This window comes from Pristiophorus japonicus, chromosome 8 (assembly GCF_044704955.1).
Source record: "Pristiophorus japonicus isolate sPriJap1 chromosome 8, sPriJap1.hap1, whole genome shotgun sequence".
NCBI classification, from domain to species: Eukaryota; Metazoa; Chordata; class Chondrichthyes; family Pristiophoridae; genus Pristiophorus; species Pristiophorus japonicus.
The window spans coordinates 169,470,731-169,491,717 of NC_091984.1; the positions used below are offsets into that span (position 1 = coordinate 169,470,731).

The following is a 20,987-nucleotide window of genomic DNA, read 5'->3' on the forward strand; positions in this document are numbered from 1 at the left end:
CCTGTAATTACTCAATCTATCCCTTTTTCCTTTCTTAAACAAAGGTACCTCTGCAGCCAAGAATGATGTGTTGCCTACCCGGCGCCAGGGTAAGGGATATCGCACTGCGGTTGGAGAGGAACTTGGAAAGGGAGGGGGGGTAAATCCAGTTGTCGTGGTCCATGTTGGAATAAACGACACAGATAGGAACAGGGGGGAGGACCTGCTGAAAGAGTATCAGGAGTTAGGCTCTAAAATAAAAAGTAGGACCTCGAGGGTAATAATCTCTGGATTATTGACCGAGCCATGTGCAAATCGGCATAGAAGCACAGACAGATCAGGAGAATTAACACGTGGCTAAAGGGCTGTTGTGAGAAAGAGGGATTCCTTTTCATGGGACACTGGCATCAGTTCTGGGACAGGAAGGAGCTGTACCGATGGGACGGGCTCCACCTGAACCGGGATGGGACCCATGTCCTAGCGGAAAGGGTAAATAGGGAGGTGGCAAAGGCTTTAAACTAGTATGACGGGGGGAGGGATCTACAAGAAACGCAACCAGCCTAAATATAAACAAAACAGGAAAGGAGAGCATAGGGAAGAGTAAAGTAAGGCAAGACATTGATGGCCAAGGAATAAAACAGTTATAGAACAGGAATGTAAAGTGATGGTTAAACATAAAGTGAGAGGAAATCCTATTAAAAATGAATGAAACTGTCTGTACAGCAATGCACACAGTGTCCGTAATAAAACGGGAGCTGGAGGCAATCATGCATTGCAAGGAACCAGACATAGTCGGGATCAGAGACATGATACAGAAAAATCAGGACTGGGAATTAAACATTGCAGGATATAACATATTTGGAAAAGATAGAGAGGGAAAAAGGCGAGGTGGAGTAGCTGTACTTATCAGGGATAACGTAATGGCAGTAGAAAAAAGTGATGCAGCTCTCAGCAAGATAAAAATTGAATCCATATGGAAAGAGACAATAAAGGATCAATCACACGAATAGGTGCAGTCTACAGACCACCTAATAATGGAAGAAAGATCGACCTTCCAACCACCAAGCCTTTCGCTCCCCACTGGACGTGGCGACTCAGCTGCTTAACCCGATCCCCGATGATGTCCGGTGAGCCTCTGAGCAGCTCCGACCACAGACTTGGGCCCTAACTTCTTTCTCCGCCCTCATGGTCGGGCCTTCCTCCCTCCGGCAAGTCCTGGCCTCCCCGCGGCCGCTGGTCCCACTCAACCGCGGAGCCCCTGGTGAGTACGTGGTGCGCACAATGGCTGCAGCCTCTCTGACCTCTCCTCCTTCCACAAAGTGGACCTCTAGCCATCCCAATGCATGCCTTCAGTCAGGAGCTAATACCTGGGAGAGGGAAGCAATACCTCAAATCTCTCACCCCCACTCTCCACGCCTCGGATCCTTCACCATCTCACCAAAGGACACGGCTCAGAGACGAGCTTACAGCTTACATCCCACCGTAGGCAACTAGGCCCATACAGTAATGCCTGGTCTCCAGTCATCTTGGACCCCCTTGCCACTGGATCAAGACCTTGCTCTGCTAAGCCCGTGTGGTGGCCAGTGTGCAACGGCCAGCCCACGTTAAAAGAACTCACACACAGGCATCTTCCACCCTTCAAAAGAAGTTCGGGACCTGGAACGTCAGGAACCTGTTGGACAACCCCAACAGCGACAGACCGGAACGCCACACCACCATCGTTGCCCAGGAACTCTGACGCTTCGATGTTGACATCGCCGCCCTAAGTGAGACCCGGCGGGCATGGGAAGGCCAGCTCAAAGAACAAGGTGGTGGTTACACCTTCTTCTGGAAAGGCAAAACAGAAGAAGAGCGCTGCCTCCATGGAGTTGGCTTCGCCATCAAGAATGAGCTGGTCGGCCGCCTCAGAAACTCCCCCTGCGGGATAAGCGAATGTCTCATGACTCTCCGGCTCACCCCATCCCGGAACCAGTGCACCACAGTTATCAGCAAGTACGCCCCAACGCTCGACGCAACAAATGAGGCCAAAGAGGAATTTTACTCCAGCCTCGAACAATCCCTGTCCTGAGTCCCTACGGACTGATCCTCCTCGGTGACTTCAACACCAGAGTCGGTAAGGACACAGACCTCTGGGGAGGCATTGTCGGCAGAGAGGGGATAGGGAAAACCAACTCCAGCGGTACCCTGTTCCTGACAAAATGCCGAGAAATGTCATCACCAGTACCTTGTTCCACCAGAGGGACAAGTACAATGCATCGTAGCAACACCCTCGCTCCAAGCACTGGCACCTGCTCGACTAAGTCATCGTCTGAGCGAGGGACCGCAAGTACGTGCGCATCACCCGTGCCATGACAGGAGCAGATGACTGCTGAACAGACCACCACCTAATCCATTCCGCCCTCAACATTAATATAGCCCCAAAGTGCCAACAACAACAGTACCGCAGAAAAATCAACGCGAGGGTACTCAAAGACCCAGTTAAGAGAGCCCGAGACAGCCAGCACCTCACTGCCAACCGGGTGACCCTTGATGACCTCGAGATGCATAGTGCCCGCAGCGCCTGGTCTGCCCTCCAGGCCACCATAACCAGTACATGCGAAGAGACGCTCGGTACCTTAACCGGGAAACACCAAGACTGGTTTGACGAGAATGACCAGGAGATCCAGGAGCTAATAAACCGCAGTGAATTTCTGAACTTAAAGCAGCAACCCAATTCGGGAGCACAAAGCAGCTCTACCGACAGCTGAAGGCTGAGGTCCAACAAAAAACCCACGACCTAAAGAATAGATGGTGGGTGGAGAAACATAAAACATAGAAACATAGAAAATAGGTGCAGGAGTAGGCCATTCGGCCCTTCGAGCCTGCACCGCCATTCAATAAGGTCATGGCTGATCATTCCCTCAGCACCCTTTTCCTGTTTTTTCTCCATACCCCTTGATTCCCTTAGCCGTAAGGGCCATATCTAACTCCCTCTTGAATATATCCAATGAACTGGCATCAACAACTCTCTGCGGCAGGAAATTCCACAGGTTAACAACTCTGAGTGAAGAAGTTTCTCCTCATCTCAGTCCTAAATGGCCTACCCCTTATCCTAAGACTGTGTCCCCTGGTTCTGGACTTCCCCAACATCGGGAACATTCTTCCCGCATCTAACCTGCCCAGTCCCGTCAGAATCTTATTCGTTTCTATGAGATCCCCTCTCATCCTTCTAAACTCCAGTGACTATAGGCCCAGTTGATCCAGTCTCTCCTCAGAAGTCAGTCCAGCCATCCCTGGAATCAGTCTGGTGAACCTTCGTTGCACTCCCTCAATAGCAAGAACGTCCTTCCTCAGATTAGGAGACCAAAATTGAACACAATATTCCAGGTGAGGCCTCACCAAGGCCCTGTACAGCTGCAGTAAGACCTCCCTGCTCCTATACTCAAATCCCCTAGCTATGAAGGCCAACATACCATTTGCCTTCTTCGCCGCCTGTTGTACCTGCATGCCAACTTTCAATGACTGATGAACCATGACACCCAAGTCTCCTAATCTGCCACCATTCAGATAATATTCTGCCTTCGTGTTTTTGCCCCCAAAATGGATAACCTCACATTTATCCACATTAGACTGCATCTGCCATGCATTTGCCCACTCACCTAACCTGTCCAAATCACCCTGCAGCCTCTTGGCGTTCTCCTCACAGCTCACACTGCCACCCAGTTTAGTGTCATCTGCAAACTTGGAGATATTACACTCAATTCCTTCATCTAAATCATTGATGTATATTGTAAAGAGCTGGGGTCCCAGCAAATTAGCCCTGCAGCACTCCATTAGTCACTGCCTGCCATTCTGAGAAGGACCCGTTTATCCCGACTCTCTGCCAACCAGTTCTCTAACCACGTCAGTACATTACCCCCAATACCACGTGCTTTGATTTTGCACACCAATCTCTTGTGCGGGACCTCGTCAAAAGCCTTTTGAAAGTCCAAATACACCACATCCACTGGTCCTCCCTTGTCCACTCTACTAGTTACATCCTCAAAAAATTTTAGAAGATTTGTCAAGCATGATTCCCTGTCATAAATCCATGCTGACTTGGACCGATCTGTCACTGCTTTCCAAATGCGCTGCTATTTCATCCTTAATGATTGATTCCAACATTTTCCCCACTACTGATGTTAGGCTAACCAGTCTATAATTACCCGTTTTCTCTCTCCCTCCTTTTTTAAAAAGTGGGGTTACATTAGCTACCCCTCCAGTCCATAGGAACTGATCCAGAGTCGATAGACTGTTGGAAAATGATCACCAATGCATCCACTATTTCTAGGGCCACTTCCTTAAGTACTCTGAAATGCAGACTATCAGGCCCCGGGGATTTATCGGCCTTTAATCCCATCAATTTCCCCAACACAATTTCCCACCTAATAAGGATATCCTTTAGTTCCTCCTTCTCACTAGACCCACTGTCCCCTAGTACATTCAGAAGGTTATTTGTGTCTTCCTTTGTGAAGACAGAACCAAAGTATTTGTTCAATTGGTCTGCCATTTCTTTGTTCCCCATTATAAATTCACCTGAATCCGACTGCAAGGGACCTAATGTTTGTCTTCACTAATCTTTTTCTCTTCACATATTTACAGAAGCTTTTGCAGTCAGTTTTTATGTTCCCTGCAAGCTTCCTCTCATATTCTATTTCCCCCCTCTTAATTAAACCCTTAGTCCTCCTCTGTCGAAGTCTAAATTTCTCCCAGTCCTCAGGTTTGTTGCTTTTTCTAGCCAATTTATAGGCCTCTTCCTTGGTTTTAACACTATCCTTAATTTCCCTTGTTAGCCACAGTTGAGCCACCTTCCCCGTTTTATTTTTACTCCAGACAGGGATATACAATTGCTGAAGTTCATCCATGTGATCTTTAAATGTTTACCATTGCTTATCCACCGTCAACCTTTAAGTATCCTTTGCCAGTCTATTCTAGCCAATTCACACCCCATACCGTCGAAGTTACCTTTCCTTAAGTTCAGGGCCCTAGTTTCCGAATTAACTGTGTCACTCTCCATCTTAATAAAGAATTCTACCATATTATGGTCACTCTTTCCCAAGAGCCCTCGCACATCAAGATTGCTAATTAGTCCCTTCTCATTACACATCACCCAGTCTAGGATGGCCAGCTCTCTAGTTGGTTCCTCGACATATTGGTCTTGAAAACCATCCCTAATACACTCCAGGAAATTCTCCTCCACCGCATTGCTACCAGTTTGGTTAGCCCAATCAATATGTAGATTAAAGTCGCCCATGATAACTGCTGTACCTTTATTGCACACATCCCTTATTTCTTGTTTGATGCTGTCCCCAGCCTCACTACTACTGTTTGGTGGTCTGTACACAACTCCCACTAGCGTTTTCTGCCCTTTGGTATTCCGCAGCTCCACCCATACCGATTCCACATCATCCAGGCTAATGTCCCTCTTTACTATTGCATTAATTTCCTCTTTAACCAGCAACGCCACCCCGCCTCCTTTTCCTCTGTCTATCCTTCCTAAATGTTGAATACCCCTGGATGTTGAGTTCCCAGCCTTGGTCACCCTGGAGCCATGTCTCCGTGATGCCAATTACATCATATCCATTAACTGCTATCTGCGCAGTTAATTCGTCCACCTTATTCCGAATACTCCTCGCATTGAGGCACAGAGCCTTCAGGCTTGTCTTTTTCACACATTTTGCCCCTTTAGAATTTTGCTGTAATATGGCCCTTTTTGTGTTTTGCCTTGAGTTTCTCTGCCCTCCACTTTTACTATTCTCCTTTCCATCTTTTGCTTCTGCCTCCATTTTATTTCCCTCTGTCTCCCTGCATCGGTTTCCATCCCCCTGCCATGTTAGTTTAACTCCTCCCCAACAGCACTAGCAAACACTCCCAGCTCAGGAGATCCAGCAGCTGGCCGACAGCCATGATGTGCGAGGATTCTTCACCGCAGTTAAGTCCACCTACGGCTCAAGCACCCAAGGCACCACCCCAGTACTGGCCAAAAACGGGGAGACACTCATCAAAGACACCGAGGCAGTCAGGGCCTGCTGGAAGGAGCACTTCAAAGATCTCCTTAATCGAGACTCTGCCTTTGACACGAGTATTCTCCACTCCATCCCGCAGAATGCTAACCGCTACCATCACAGCAAAATCTCAGCCCTGCACGAGGTAGAAAAGGCCATCCATTAGCTCAAGAACAAGACATCAGAAGCAGATGGAATCCCCCTGCTGAGACACGAAAGTATGGCAGAGAAGCACTATTGGCATGAATCCATGACCTCATCTCTCTTATCTGGAAGGAGGAGACATGTCAGGAGATCTCAGGAATGCCGTAATCGTGATCATCTTTAAAAAAGGGGACAAGTCCGACTGCGGCAACTACAGAAGACTCTCCCTGCTGTTGGCCACTGGGAAAATCATCGCTAGAATCCTTCTCAACCATCTTCTTCCTGTGGCTGAACAGCTCCTCCCAGAGTCACAATGTGGATTCCATCCACGAAGAGATACAGCGGACATGATCTTCACATGATCTACAAGACAAATGCAGGGAACAGCACCAACCCTTGTACATGGCCTTCTTTGAGCTCACAAAGGCCTTTGACACTTTCAACCGTGAAGGACTATGGAGCATCCTCCTCCATTTTGGCTGCCCCCAAAAGTTTGGCACCATCCTCCACCTGTTTCACGACGACATGCAAGCCGTGATCCTGACCAATGGATCCACCACAGACCCAATCCATGTCCGGACCGGGGTCAAGCAGGGCTGCGTCATTGCGCCAACGCTCTTCCTTACTGCAATGCTCCATCTCACTCTCAACAAGCTCCCCGCTGGAGTGGAACTAAACTATAGAACCAATGGGAACCTGTTCAACCATCATCGCCTCCAGGCTAGATCCAAGGTCGTCCCATCCTCTGTCATCGAACTACAGTACATGGACAACGCTTACTTCTGCGCACATTGAGGCTGAACTCCAAGCCATTGTCAACATCTTCACCGAGGCGTACGAAAGCATGGGCCTTACACTAAACATCCTTAAGACAAAGGTCCTCCACCAACCTGACCCCTCCACACACAGCACTGCCCTCTGGTTATCAAAATCCACGGCGGGCCTTGGACAACGTGGGCCATTTTCCATACCTCGGGAGCCTACTATCAGCAAGGGCAGACAATAATGACGAGGTCTAACACCGTCTCCAGTGCAGCCTCGGTCGCATGAGGAAGAGAGTGTTTGAAGACCAGGACCTCAAATCTGGCACCAAGCTTACGGTCTACAGAGCAGTAGTGATACCCACCCTCCTATATGGCTCAGAGACGTAGACCATGTATAGTAAGACAGCTCAAAGTGCTGTAGAAATACCACCAGTGCTGCCTCCGCAAGACCCTGCAAATCCACTGGGAGGATAGACGCACCAACGTCAGTGTTCTTGATCAGGCCAACATCCCCAGCATCGAAGCACTGACCACACTCCACCAGCTCCATTGGGCAGGCCACATCGTCCGCATGCCCGACAGGTGACTCCCAAAGCAAGCGCTCTACTCAGAACTCCTATACGGCAAGCGAGCCCAAGGTGGGCAGAGGAAACATTTCAAGGACGCCATCAAAGCCTTCTTGATTAAGTGCAACATCCCCACTGGTACCTGGGAATCCCTGGCCCAAGACCGCCCTAAGTGGATGAAGAGCATCCGGGAGGGTGCTGAGCACCTCGAGTCTCGTCGCCGAGAGCAGGCGGAAACCAAGCGCAGACTGCGGAAGGAGCTTGCAGCAAACCAGACTCCCCACCTATCCTTTCCTCCAACCACTGTCTGCCCCACCTGTGTCAGAGACTGTAATTCCCGTATTGGAGTGTACAGTCACCTGAGAACTCACTTTTAGAGTAGAAGCAAGTCTTCCTCGATTTCGAGGGACTGCCGATGATAATAGTGGAAGGGAGGTGGAGGAAGAAATATGCAGACAAATTAGGGAAATGGGTAAAAAAACATAGAATAATAATCATGTGGGATTTCAACTACCCCACTATTAATTGGGAAGAAGAGGTAGGTAAAGGGGAGAAGGGAATGGAGTTCCTACAATGTGTACAGGACTCTTTTCCAACCCAATATGTAAAAAGTCCAACAAGAGAAGATTCACTATTGGATCTAGTAATGGGGAATGAACCAGAGCAGATAAGAGATGTAAAAGTAGGGGAACATCTAGGCAATAGTAATCAAAATATAATACACTTTATGATAATTGAGCAGCACATAAGTATGATGAAAACCAGGGTAATAGATTGGAGAAAAGCTGATTTTGAGGGGCTGAGAATAGAACATGGGAAATAAAATGGGCAACAATATTGGCAACAAACGATGTAGAACAGCAATGGGAAATATTTAAAACGGTGTTCAACAGAGTGCAGGAACAATATATTCCGCTAAAAGGAAAGAACAACCTAAACACTAATGAGACTCCATGGGTGAATAAAACCATAAGAGAACAATTGAGGGTAAGGAAGGAGCCATACATTAAGTACATAGACAGCAGGGGAGTGCATGATAAGGGAGAATATGAAAAGATTAGGAGAGGTCAAAAAAACAATTAGGAAGGCAAAGAGGAACCATGAAATTAAATTATCAAGAAACTTAACACAAAATAGTAAAATATTTTACAGGCACATCAATAAAAAAGGAAGGTTGGGATGGGAACAGGGTCATTAAGGGAAACACAGGATAATACCACACGTAATGATAGAGAGATGGCAGAAATATTAAATCATTATTTTGCTTCAGTATTTACCAGGGAGATAGATCAGGTGGACATGACATTGGATGATGAGATTAGTAATGGGATAAGTGCATTTAAAATAAAAAGGGATATATTAAATAAATATTAAAGAATCAAAGGCTACAAGTTTTTACACAGCGAGTTATGATCTGGAATGCGTTGCCTGAAGGGGTGGTGGAAACAGATTCAATAGTAACTTTCAAAAGGGAATTGAATAAATACTTGATGGAAGAGAAATTACAGGGCTATGGGGAAAAAGTGGGGGAGTGGAATTAACTAGATAGCTCTACCAAAGAGGTGCCACAGGCATGATAGGCTGAATGGGCTCCTCCTGTCTGTATCATTCTATGATCAATGTTCCCTCAAAGACCAGCTCTCTGCCGGTCTCACACTGCCCGGGAATGGCTTTTTCAATATTAAATTTGTGCTTACTTCCCTCCAATGGGGATTGCTTGCCTTGGTCTTGGGAAATCAGCTTAGTCAGACTAAAGTACAAAGTGTAATGTCAGCTCCTATGTTTTGCATGTGTTGGTGGTATGCAGTTCTGTAAACTGATCCCAGTCGGTCAATTCAGAGTCAGAAACTGTTTATATCAATTCACTGTGTGATACGAGACTCAAAAGTGGTTTTGTTGTAGTTGTATGTTAAAACTAACTGGTATGAATGACTGCCCCAACACTACAGCATGATATTCTATTAAACTTTGGATGTTAACGTTTTCATTTTTCAAAAGAATTAATTGAATAAAATCAAGATAGAACAGGTGAACATGACATTGGATGATGAGATTAGTAATGAGATATGTGTATTTAAAATAAAAAAGGGGATATATTAAATAAAGTAATCAAACTCAAAGAGGATAAAAACCCTTGATCCGGATGGATTGCATCGATGTATTTTAAAAGAATCTAGGGAAGAGACAGCAGAGGCATTACTTCACATATTTAATCATTCGTTAGAAAAAAGTATAGTGCTGGAGGACTGGCGGATAGCTAAGATAATACCTATATTTAAGAAAGGGGATAGAACATGTCCAGGGAATTTTCGACCAGTCAGCTTAACATCGGTGGCAGGAAAAAAAATGGAACCCCTACTAAAGGAGAACATAGAAGAACATCTGGAAGCCAATAATATAATAGTGAATAGTCAGCATGGATTTCAAAAGGGAAAGTCTTGCTTGACCAACCTCATTGAATTTTTTGTAGAGTTAATAATGGCAATGCAGTAGATCTAACTTATCTAGATTGTCAAAAGGTCTTTGATAAGGTTCCCCATCATAGACTGATGAACAAGGTCAGAGAATGTGGAGTACGGGGAATGGATAGCTAGCTGGCTTCAAGACAGAAAGCAGAGAGTAGGAGTAAAGGATTGCTTATTCATAGTGGCAGAAGGTGGGTGGTGGTGTTCCACAAGGATCAGTGCTGGGACCAATTTAGACTTTGGAATCAAAAACACAATTTCTAAATTTGCAGATGACACCAAATGGGGGTTTAGTTAATACTGAGGAGGACTGCAACAAATTACAGGAGGACATTAATAAATTTGCAGAATTCGGCATATAATTGCCAAATGAAATTCAACACAGATAAATGTGAGGTATTACATTTTGATAGGAAGAATAGGGAGGTCACTTATTACTTGGAGGCTGTGAGTCTGGGTGGGGTAGAGGAACAAAGGAATCTCGGAGTACAAATACATAAATCACTAAAAGTTGCGACACAGGTTAGCAAGGCCAAGACCAAGCACTAGGGCTTATTTTTAGAGGTATGGAATTGAAAAGTAGGGATGATATTCTAAACCTGTTTCGAACCTTGGTTAGACCACCCTGCGTACAGTGCTGGTCACCATATTATAAAAAGGATATAGAGATACTGGAGAGGGTGCAGTGAAAATTTACAAGGATGGTATACATAGCAGGAAAGGATGAACAGGCTGGGTCTGTTTTCTCTTGAAAAAAGGCTGAAGGGTGACCCAAGAGGTCTTTAAAATTATGAAAGGTTTTGATAGAGTGGATAGAGAGAAGGTTTCCACTTGTGGGGTAGAGAATAACTAGAGGCCATCAATATAAAATAGTCACCACGAAATTCAGAAGAAACTTCTTTACCCAAAGAGTGGTGGGAATGTGGAACTTGCTACCACAGGGAGTGGTTGAAGCCAATAGTACAGATGCATTTAAGGGGAGGCTTGACAAGCAAATGAGGGAGAAGGGAATAGAGGGTTATACTGATAGATTTAGATGAAGAAAGACAGGAGGGGGCTCAAGTGGAGTATAAACGGCGGCATAGACTGGTTGTGCCGAATGACCTGTTTTTGTGCCGTATATCCGGTGTAATCCTATGTAATCCTAAGGTCCGACTGCAGCGTCTTGCTGAATTCTGAAGGCTATTCGGACAATACAGCTCACCGAGTGCGTGCCTCATGTTTCGCAAGAGGCTCCCTACAGTATGAGGCAATATTCTGATCATTTGTGACAATAGCTGAAGAAAGGTTGGTAAGAGCTCTGATAGAGTGAACGTCTGAAATTCCGGTTGCCTTGCATTCTAGCATTAGTCCAATTCTCTTAATTTTCTACCTCGATTTGCCTTTGTAAATACATTTGATTTGCTGTTTTAGCCTGTCAAATATCTGATGTGTGTGGGATATGTGTGGAACATTTCTGCTTATCCTCAAAGTTCTAGTTTGCAGTTTACTGAATTCACGATAAGTGTTAATTTCCAACTTGACTTATTCTGCAGGAGTTAAAATTAAAATCTGCATATCCCAAAGGGCCATGGACTACTTCTGGAAACCACTGGAAGCCACGGAAAGAAAAAACGGTCCACAAATTGCAGAAACAGTGACAATGATAGGGAAGTGCTGTATCAAGTAAATACTATTATACCAGGATACACCAGTGTAATTAAATGACCAAGAGTCACGTTTATCATTTCCCGACGAGCGGCCTGTCATTTACAGGTTGTTTTGTGCTTTAGAAGTTTAGCCATGCTACACTGGGGCTCCCGAACAGAAAGTTTCAATTATTTCTACTGCGCCAATGTTATTTTGAAAATGTTAGGAAGTTTGATAAGCTCTGGCGATAGGTGTCACTGACAGGAATATTAACAGGAATTAATTTATTTTTAAATCAATGGAAATGGACAAAAAACTCTGGTGGTGTGGAATGGGACTCACAATCAGCTACTGAAAAGCCTGTAACAAAATTTCTCTAATTGGTGGCTGCCCTGTTCAACAGCCTCTACAAGTAAATGTTTTGTGCTGCAGCTGCGAAAAATGATCAGCTGCACAGTAATGGCTGATGTGTTTTGACATTTTAGCCCTGATTCTGGTTTTTAATAAACAGAAATAAGATGTCTCGGGCTGCTCCATTGAGAATCAGCTCCTCATCGAGTTTTTATGGTAAAGGGACATTGATTCAAGTCTGTCTTTTCACGCATCACTTGAAAAAAAATCAGTAACTGTTACTAAATAAGCTAAGTACCTCGATTAAACTTTTGTAACCTTTAGCACTAGCTGTTAGACATCAGTTTATTTTTTCCGGCGAGCGCAGAAAAGCATTCTTTCCTTGGATATATATTGTTAATTCACATATATTAAACCTCTCTTTATCCAGAAACAAATGAGTTATTATTCAGCAATAAAGTGTATAAAAATGAACATTACCTCTTGGCAATACTGGAGAGGACACTTCAATTCTTTTCAACATCTAATACAATTTTTAAAAGGTTTTCAAATGGAAAATGGGGGGATTCAAACCAAATCTCAACTACGAGGGTTTTAAAAAATGATTATGTTTAATGTTTTGCTTTATTTTAAATGTATTCTGGTTTATTAAAAACCAGAATCAAGGCAAAAATGTCACAACACATCAGCCATTACTGTGAAGCTGATCATTTTTGGCAGCTACAGTACCAAACATTTACTGGTAGAGGCTGTTGAACTGGGCAGCCACCAATTAAGTGTCCCAGACTCCTCCTTCACCATCCTGGGTATATCCTGTCCCACCGGCAGGACAGACCCACCAGAGGTGGCGGTACAGTATTATACGGGAGGGAGGGAGTGGCCCTGGGAGTCCTGAACATTGACTCCAGATCCCATGAAGTCTCATGGCTTCAGGTCAAGCATGGGCAAGGAAACCTCCTGCTGATTACCACCTATCGCCCTCCCTCAGCTGATGACTCAGTATCCTCCATGTTGAACACCACTTAGAAGAAGCACTGAGAGTAGCAAGGGCACAGAATGTACTCTGGGTGTGAGACTTCAATATCCATCATCAGGAGTGGCTCGGTAGCACCAGTACTGACCGAATTGGACATATTTGCCAGAGTGGGCCTGTGGCAGGCGATGAGAGAAACAACACGAGGGAAAAACCTACCTGACCTCATCCTCACCAATCTACCTGTCGCAGATGCATCTGTCCGTGACAGCATTGGTAGCAGCGACCACTGCACAGTCCTTGTGGAGACTAAGTCCCGTCTTCACACTGAGGACATCTTCCATCGTATTGTGTGGCATTACCACCGTGCTAAATGGGATACATTCAGAACAGATCTAGCAGCTCAAAACTGGGCATCCATGAGGCGCTGTGGGCCATCAGCAGAAGCAGAATTGTATTCCACCACAATCTGTAACCTCATGGCCTAGCATATCCCTCAATCTAGCATTACCATCAAGCCAGGGAACCATGCATGCTAAAAAGCTGAAGCAGCATGCTACAGACAAGGCTAAGTGATCCCACAATCAACGGAGCAGATCAAAGCTCTGTAGTCCTGCCACATCCAGTCGTGAATGGTGGCGGGCCATTAAACAACTAACGAGAGGAGGAGGCTCCATGAATATCCCCATCCTCAATGATGGTGGAGCCCAGCACGTGAGTGCGAAAGACAAGGCTGAAGCGTGTACAACCATCTTCAGCCAGAAGTGCTGAGTGGATGATCCATATCGGGCTCCTCCTGAGGTTCCCTCCATCACAGAAGCTAGTTTTCAGACAATTCGATTCACTCCACATGATATCAAGAAACGGCTGAGTGCACTGGATACAGCAAAGGTGATGGGTCCCGACAACATCCCGGCTGTTGTGCTGAAGACTTGTGCTCCAGAACTATTCTAGTACAGCTACAACACTGGCATCTACTGGACAATGGGAAAAACTGCCCAGGTATGTCCTGTCCACAAAAGGCAGGCCAAATCCAATCCGGCCAATTACTGCCCCATCAGTCTACTCTCAATCGTCAGCAAAATGATGGAAGGTATCGTCGGCAAGTGCTATCAAGCGGCACTTACTCATCAATAATTTGCTCAACAATGCCCGGTTTGGGTTCCACCAGGACCACTCGGCTCCAGACCTCATTACAGCCTTGATCCAACCATGAACAAAAGAGCTGAATTCCAGAGATGAGGTGAGCGTGACTGCCCTAGATATCAAGGCAGCATTTGACCAAGTATGGCATCAAGGAGCCCTAGTAAAACTGAAGTCAATGGGAATCAGTGGGAAAACGCTCTACTGGCTGGTATCATACCCAACATAAAGGAAGATGGTTGTGGTGGTTGGAGGTCAATCATCTCAGCCCCAAGGACATCGCTGTAGGAGTTCCTCAGGGCAGTGTCCTAGACCCAAACATCTTCAACTGCTTCATCAATGACCTTCCCTCCATCATAATGTCAGAAGTGGGGATGTTCACTGATGATTGCAGTGTTCAGTGCCATTCACAACTCCTTAGATAATGAAGCAGTCCATGCCTGCTTGCAGCAAGACCTGGACAACATTCAGGCTTGGGCTGAAAAGTGGCAAGTAACATTTGCACCACACAAGTGCCAGGCAATGACCTTCTCCAACAAGCGAGAGTCTAACCACAGCCCCTTAACATTCAACGGCATTACCATCGTTGAATTCCCCACCATCAACATCCAGAAACGTAACTGGACCAGCAAGTTCTGTGGCAACAAGAGCAGGTCAGAGGCTGGGTATCCTGCGGCGAGTGTCTCACCTCCTGACTCCCCAAAGCCTTTCCACCATCTACAAGGCACAAGGCAGGAATGTGATGGAATACTCTCCACTTGCCTGGATGAGTGCAGCTCCAACAACACTCAAGAAGCTCAACACCATCCAGAACAAAGCAACCCGCTTGATTGGCAACTCATCCACCACCTTCACTCCCTCCACCACCGGCGCACCGTGGCTGCAGTGTGTACCACCTACAAGATGCACTGCAGTAACTCGCCAAGGCTTCTACAGCAGCACCTCCCAAACCCACAACCTCTACCACCTAGAAGGACAAGTGCAGCAGGTGCAGCAGGTGCATGGGAACACCATTACCTCCAAGTTCCCCTCCAAGTCACACACCATCTTGACTTGGAAGTATATCGTCATTCCTTCATCGTCACTGGGTCAAAATCCTGGAACTCACCTCCCTAACAGCACTGTGGGAGCATCTTCACCACTCGGACTGCAGCGGTTCAAGAAGGCAGCTCACCACCACCTTCTCAAGGACAATTAGGGATGGGCAATAAATGCCAGCCTTGCAAGCGCGCCCACATCCCATGTATGAATAAAAAAAAGTGTTGGCCTTGGAAACCCAAATCACTGCCTGAGTTGGCCCATAGCAGAGGTAGCACAACACTGGGTTCAAAAGGCACTACACATCAGGAATACTGGGTATCGGGAGGAGGCTGCACATGTGCGGCTCGGTGTGTGAAAACAAGGCTGCACCATCCTTGACTCAAGGTGCGGAAGGCAAGGCTGCACATCTGTGATTCCAATCCGAGTCAAAGTGCTCGCTCAGCAGCCTCCTCAACCAAACTTGTTTAGGAGAAGGAAAATTTGATTTGAAAGCTGGGTTGGACGGGCCCATTACCTTGGATAGGTAACCATGCTGGGGCATCCATGTCTGATCACCATGGGTGCAGCATGTCAACCTAGAGGGTTGGTTGGGAAATGGGTTGGATCGGCCATCTATTGACATTATTCGCCTGTCACATGGGTTCCCAAGGGTGCACCAACGTCCCGCTGACCGCAGGCGATAAGTCGACAGCTGACCTGGAGTCCCAGAATACAAGGGTCGTCTCCACCATGAGGACAGCTGAGGACCGTGAGAGATGAAGGCATACGATTCACCACGTGACGCTCTGGTGGAACGTGCTACAGTGATGATGATCGCACACAAGTGCCGCATTGAAAACTCAAAGGCAAATTAGCATACACAGAAAACTCAAAACCGTAAGCTTTTGACCAACTAGCAGAAGATTGAATGAAAAACAATCGATGTCTGGCCAGAATATAGAATCAAATCAGACGAGGTCACCGAGAACTGGAACACCGTGCTGCACTGTACCCGATCACTGCTCACTCCACTCCACATCCTTTTATTGATAAAGCTAGCTGGGGAGGGTAGGCGAGGGAAAGAGGTGTTTCCTTGCTTTTGTGTAAGATGCACAGAACTCATTAGGGCCTGTGATGCTGATACACTGGAGATGAATCACTTTATTACTAAAGCTCCTGTGCTCTCTGACACATCCGTTTATCAGTTACTCACTAAATGGATTAGTAGATAGCATCATTGCAGTGACTACACACACAATACTGCATGTCACATTACAAAGAGCCTGAAAATACTGTAGCAGCGACTGAGTGAAGATTCATTCACTGTTTAACAAATCACATCTCAATTAATGACTGTTATATACAATCCAGCAGCTCTGTGCTGGAGATCGAATGCAAGGCAAATAGAAGCACAGGGTCAGCTCCAGGGAGTGTGCCCGCAGAGTAATACATTTGGATAGATCACAAATGTAAGCTTTATGCAAGATGTTTACCCTGATGAACTTACTGCATTCCCTTTCAGTTTGATGGACCATCTTTGAGCTGTCTTTTCCCAGTGCAGGAGCGAGGTTCAGCAGAGGTGGGGGATTGGAGATGATTGCCGCAGAGCCTACTGCTGGTGCTGCCTGCCTTTGGCAGCCTGCATTTTGTGCCCAGCACACAGACCCATGGTGGATGTACAAGCTGCGCGTCTGGTAATAACCTGCTGCTGGATGTACTCACTGTGACTGGAGCAGTGTGCAGGATGGGAGCCCTCGTCTTGTTGAGCATAAGTGCCCTCTTCTTGCCAGCGAGAGGAATCGTGGGATGAAGCGACGGTTGCCATTTTCATCTGCTGGCACAAGTGAGTCTCCTGGTGCCGATAGCTCACTCCTTCCAGAGGTTCCTCTGAATCGTCATCTGAAAGCATGGTGGATAGCGGGACATTTGGAAATCGTGATTCAATCAAGCAGAATCAGCACGGTTTTATGAAAGGGAAATCATGTTTGACAAATTTGCTGGAGTTCTTTGAGGATGTAATGAGCAGGGTGGATAAGGGGGAACCAGTGGATGTGGTGTATTTGGATTTGCAGAAGTCATTCAATAAGGTGCCACATAAAAGGTTTCTGCACAAGATAAGAGCTCACGGGGTTGGGGGTAATATATTAGCATGGATAGAGGATTGGCTAACTAACAGAAAACAGAGAGTCGGGATAAATGGGTCATTTTCCGGTTGGCAAACAGTGACTAGTGAGGTGCCGTAGGGATCGATGCTGGGTCCTCAACTATTTACAATCTATATTAATGACTTAGATGAAGGGACCGAGTGTAATGTAGCTAAGTTTGCTGATGATACAAAGATACGTGGGAAAGCAAATTGTGAGTACACACAAAGTCTGCAAAGGGATATAGACAGGCTAAGTGAGCGGGCAAAAATTTGGCAGATGGGAGTATAACGTGGGAAAATGTGAGGTTATCCACTTTGGCAGAAATAATAGAAAAGCAAATTATAATTTAAATGGAGAAAAATTGCAAAGTGCTGCAGTACAGAGGGACCTGGGGGTCCTTGTACATAAAATACAAAAAGTGAGTATGCAGGTACAGCAAGTAATCAGGAAGGCAAATGGAATGTTGGCCTTTATTGCAAGGGAGATGGAATATGAAATAAGAGACGCCCTGCTACAACTGTACAGGGTATTGGTGAGGCCACACCTGGAGTACTGCGTACAGTTTTGGTCTCCGTATTTAAGGAAGGATATACTTGCATTGGAGGCTGTTCAGAGAAGGTTCACTAGGTTGATTCCGGAGATGAGGAGGGCTGACTTATGAGGATAGGTTGAGTAGGTTGGGCCTATACACATTGGAGTTCAGAAGAATGAGAGGTGATCTTATTGAAACTTGTAAGATAATGAGGGGGCTCAACAAGGTGGATGCAGAGAGGATATATCCACTCATCGGAGAAACTAAAACTAGGGGACATAGTCTTAGAATAAGGGGCCGTCCATTTAAAACTGAGATTAAAGGAGAAATTTCTTCTCTGAGGGTTGTAAATCTGTGGAATTCGCTGCCTCAGAGAGCTGTGGAAGCTGGGACATTAAATACATTTAAGACAGAAAGAGAGAGTTTCTTAAATGATAAGGGAGTAAAGGGTTATGAGGAGTGGGCAGGGAAGTGAAGCTGAGTCCACGATCAGATCAGCCATGATCGTATTGAATGGTGGAGCAGGCTCGAGGGGCCAAATGGCCTACTCCTGCTCCTATTTCTTATGTTCATTAAGTTCCATCGTCTCCCACCTACTCACCTGGGGTTGGCACCAGACTTATTTAGGGCAGTGGCACCAATATAACCAGCTGCATCGCACATTCATACTGTGCCACTATGTTTCTTGTGTGACACACAATGCATCTCCTCAAATTGTTCCCGCCATCACAGTACTCAGCAGTACTTCAACCCAGAGTCAGACAGCTCAATATCTTTTCAGCAGACATGGCCCAGGGTTGAAGGGACTGAATCTGCTAGATTTTTCAGTTCAGTTTAATTGCTCTGGAAAAAGATTCAAACAAATACAGCAGACAAATATCAGTTTTATCAGGAAGTGTGTGCGGACATGAAAACATTACATCTTTTAAAAAGTGGTTGTGAAGACATCAAAGGGGTTACTGATGGCACAAAAGTAGAAAAGCACAAAATATATTAGCTCATTCTGAAAGAAAGGAAATAAATATATTCATTTATATAGCGCCTTTCATGACCTCAGGACGTCCCAAAGGGCTTTGCAGCCAATTAAGTACTTTTGAAGTGTAGTCACTGTTGTAATGTAGGAAACATGGCAGCCAATTTGCGCACAGCAAGCTCCCACAAACAGCAATGTGATAATGACCAGATCATCTGTTTTTTTAGTTATGTTGGGTGAGGGATAAATATTGGCCAGGACACTGGGGATAACTTCCCTGCTCTTCTTTGAAATAGTGCCATGGGATCTTTTACATCCACCTGAGGGCAGATGGGGCTCGGCTTAACGTCTCATTCGAAAAACGTCACCTCCGACATTGCAGCACTCCCTCAGCACTGCACTGGAGTGTCAGCCTAGATTTATGTGCTCAAGTCCCTGGAGTGGGAGTTCACAATCAGAGGTGAGCGGCCTACTACTGAGCTACGGCTGACACTAATCCTGAGGCATGTCTGTATTGACCACCTTGAGAATGAATTTCGGTAAATGGTCCAAGTTCAAGTCTCTTGAACATAGTGAACTAAGCAACTCACTGCCTCCTGGCAAGTGTGTGCCCATTCTACGATTGGCCAACCATCAATCAAGCGTGTCTCTGCTTTACCATTCAGTGATTGTCACCCAGCGCGCACTTCATGGGCATTCTTCATTGTGGGAGAATGCAGGACAAAGCAAATCCAGTTCTGCACCATGACATGAGCAAGGGCTGCTACAATACAACCCTGTGTGCCTCAGACACAAGGCCACAAGACAGTATGTAGAATTTCTTCATCACCTCTGGGGTCAAACTGAAGGATCAATGTCCCGTCCCCTCTGTCTGTTGGTTATAAGGCTGAGTGAAAGAGGCTTGGCGCAATTTCAATCAACACTGATCCAATGTACCACAATGTTCACAAATGGGGACATCTCACTTCGGGAGGCCATTGAAGGCTGGTGTGAGAAATGGAGCCATCACAGTAGACTGCTATTTTGAGGTTCGGATTATCAGCTTGGCTTAGTTGGGAACAAACTTTCCGGAGTCGGAAGATCGTGTGTTCAATTCCCACTTCAGGACGTGAGCACATGATCGAGGCTGGCAGTTCAGTGCAGTACTGAGGAAGCACTGCATTTTCTGAGCTGCTACATTGCTATGGTAAACATAGGGCCCGCCTTTCTGTTCCATTGGTTCCGACGGATGTTAGTGATCCTATGGCACTATTTGAAGAGGAATTAGGAATTTATTCAGTGCCCTGGCCAACATCCTTCATCAGATACCATCAAAAAGCAGACTAACTCATCATACATCTTTGTAATTTGTTGCTGCATTTACCCACAGAATGGCAACTGCACTTCACTGCACTGGACTCGACACACAGACCCCAGGGGGAATGATCAGGGCCTGACACACAGACCCAGGGGGAATGATCAGGACCAGACACACAGACCCAGGGGGAATGATCAGGGCCTGACACACAGACCCAGGGGGAATGATCAGGACCAGACACACAGACCCAGGGGGAATGATCAGGACCAGACACACAGACCCCAGGGGGAATGATCAGGGCCTGACACACAGATCCAGGGGGAATGATCAGGGCCTGACACACAGACCCAGGGGGAATGATCAGGGCCTGACATACAGACCCAGGGGGAATGATCAGGTCCAGACACACAGACCCAGGGGGAATGATCAGGACCAGACACACAGACCCAGGGGGAATGATCAGGGCCTGACACACAAACCCAGGGGGAATGATCAGGACCAGACACACAGACCCAGGGGGATGATCAGGGCATGACACACAGACCCAGGGGGAATGATCAGGGCCTGACACACAGACCCCAGGGGGAATGATCAGGACCTGACACACAGACCCAGGGGGAATGATCAGGGCCTGACACAGAGACACACAGACCCAGGGGGAATGATCAGGGCCTGGCACACAGACCCCAGGGGGAATGATCAGGGCCTGACACACAGATCCAGGGGGAATGATCAGGACCAGACACACAGACCCAGGGGGAATGATCAAGGCCTGACACACAGACCCAGGGGGAATGATCAGGACCTGACATACAGACCCAGGGGGATGATCAGGGCCTGACACACAGACCCCAGGGGGAATGATCAGGACCAGACATACAGACCCAGGGGGAATGATCAGGGCCTGACACACAGATCCAGGGGGAATGATCAGGACCTGACACACAGACCCAGGGGGAATGATCAGGGCCTGACACACAG

At 46.5% G+C, this 20,987-nt stretch overlaps 1 protein-coding gene across 1 annotated transcript in view; it reads right to left on the reverse strand.

Moving 5' to 3' along the window:
• Positions 1-20,987, reverse strand: part of cabin1 (calcineurin binding protein 1) — a 539,464-nt gene that overhangs the window by 15,635 nt on the left and 502,842 nt on the right. Inside the window, 1 exon segment of the mRNA XM_070887525.1 lies at positions 16,780-16,956. Coding sequence (XP_070743626.1) covers positions 16,780-16,956 — 177 coding nt within the window.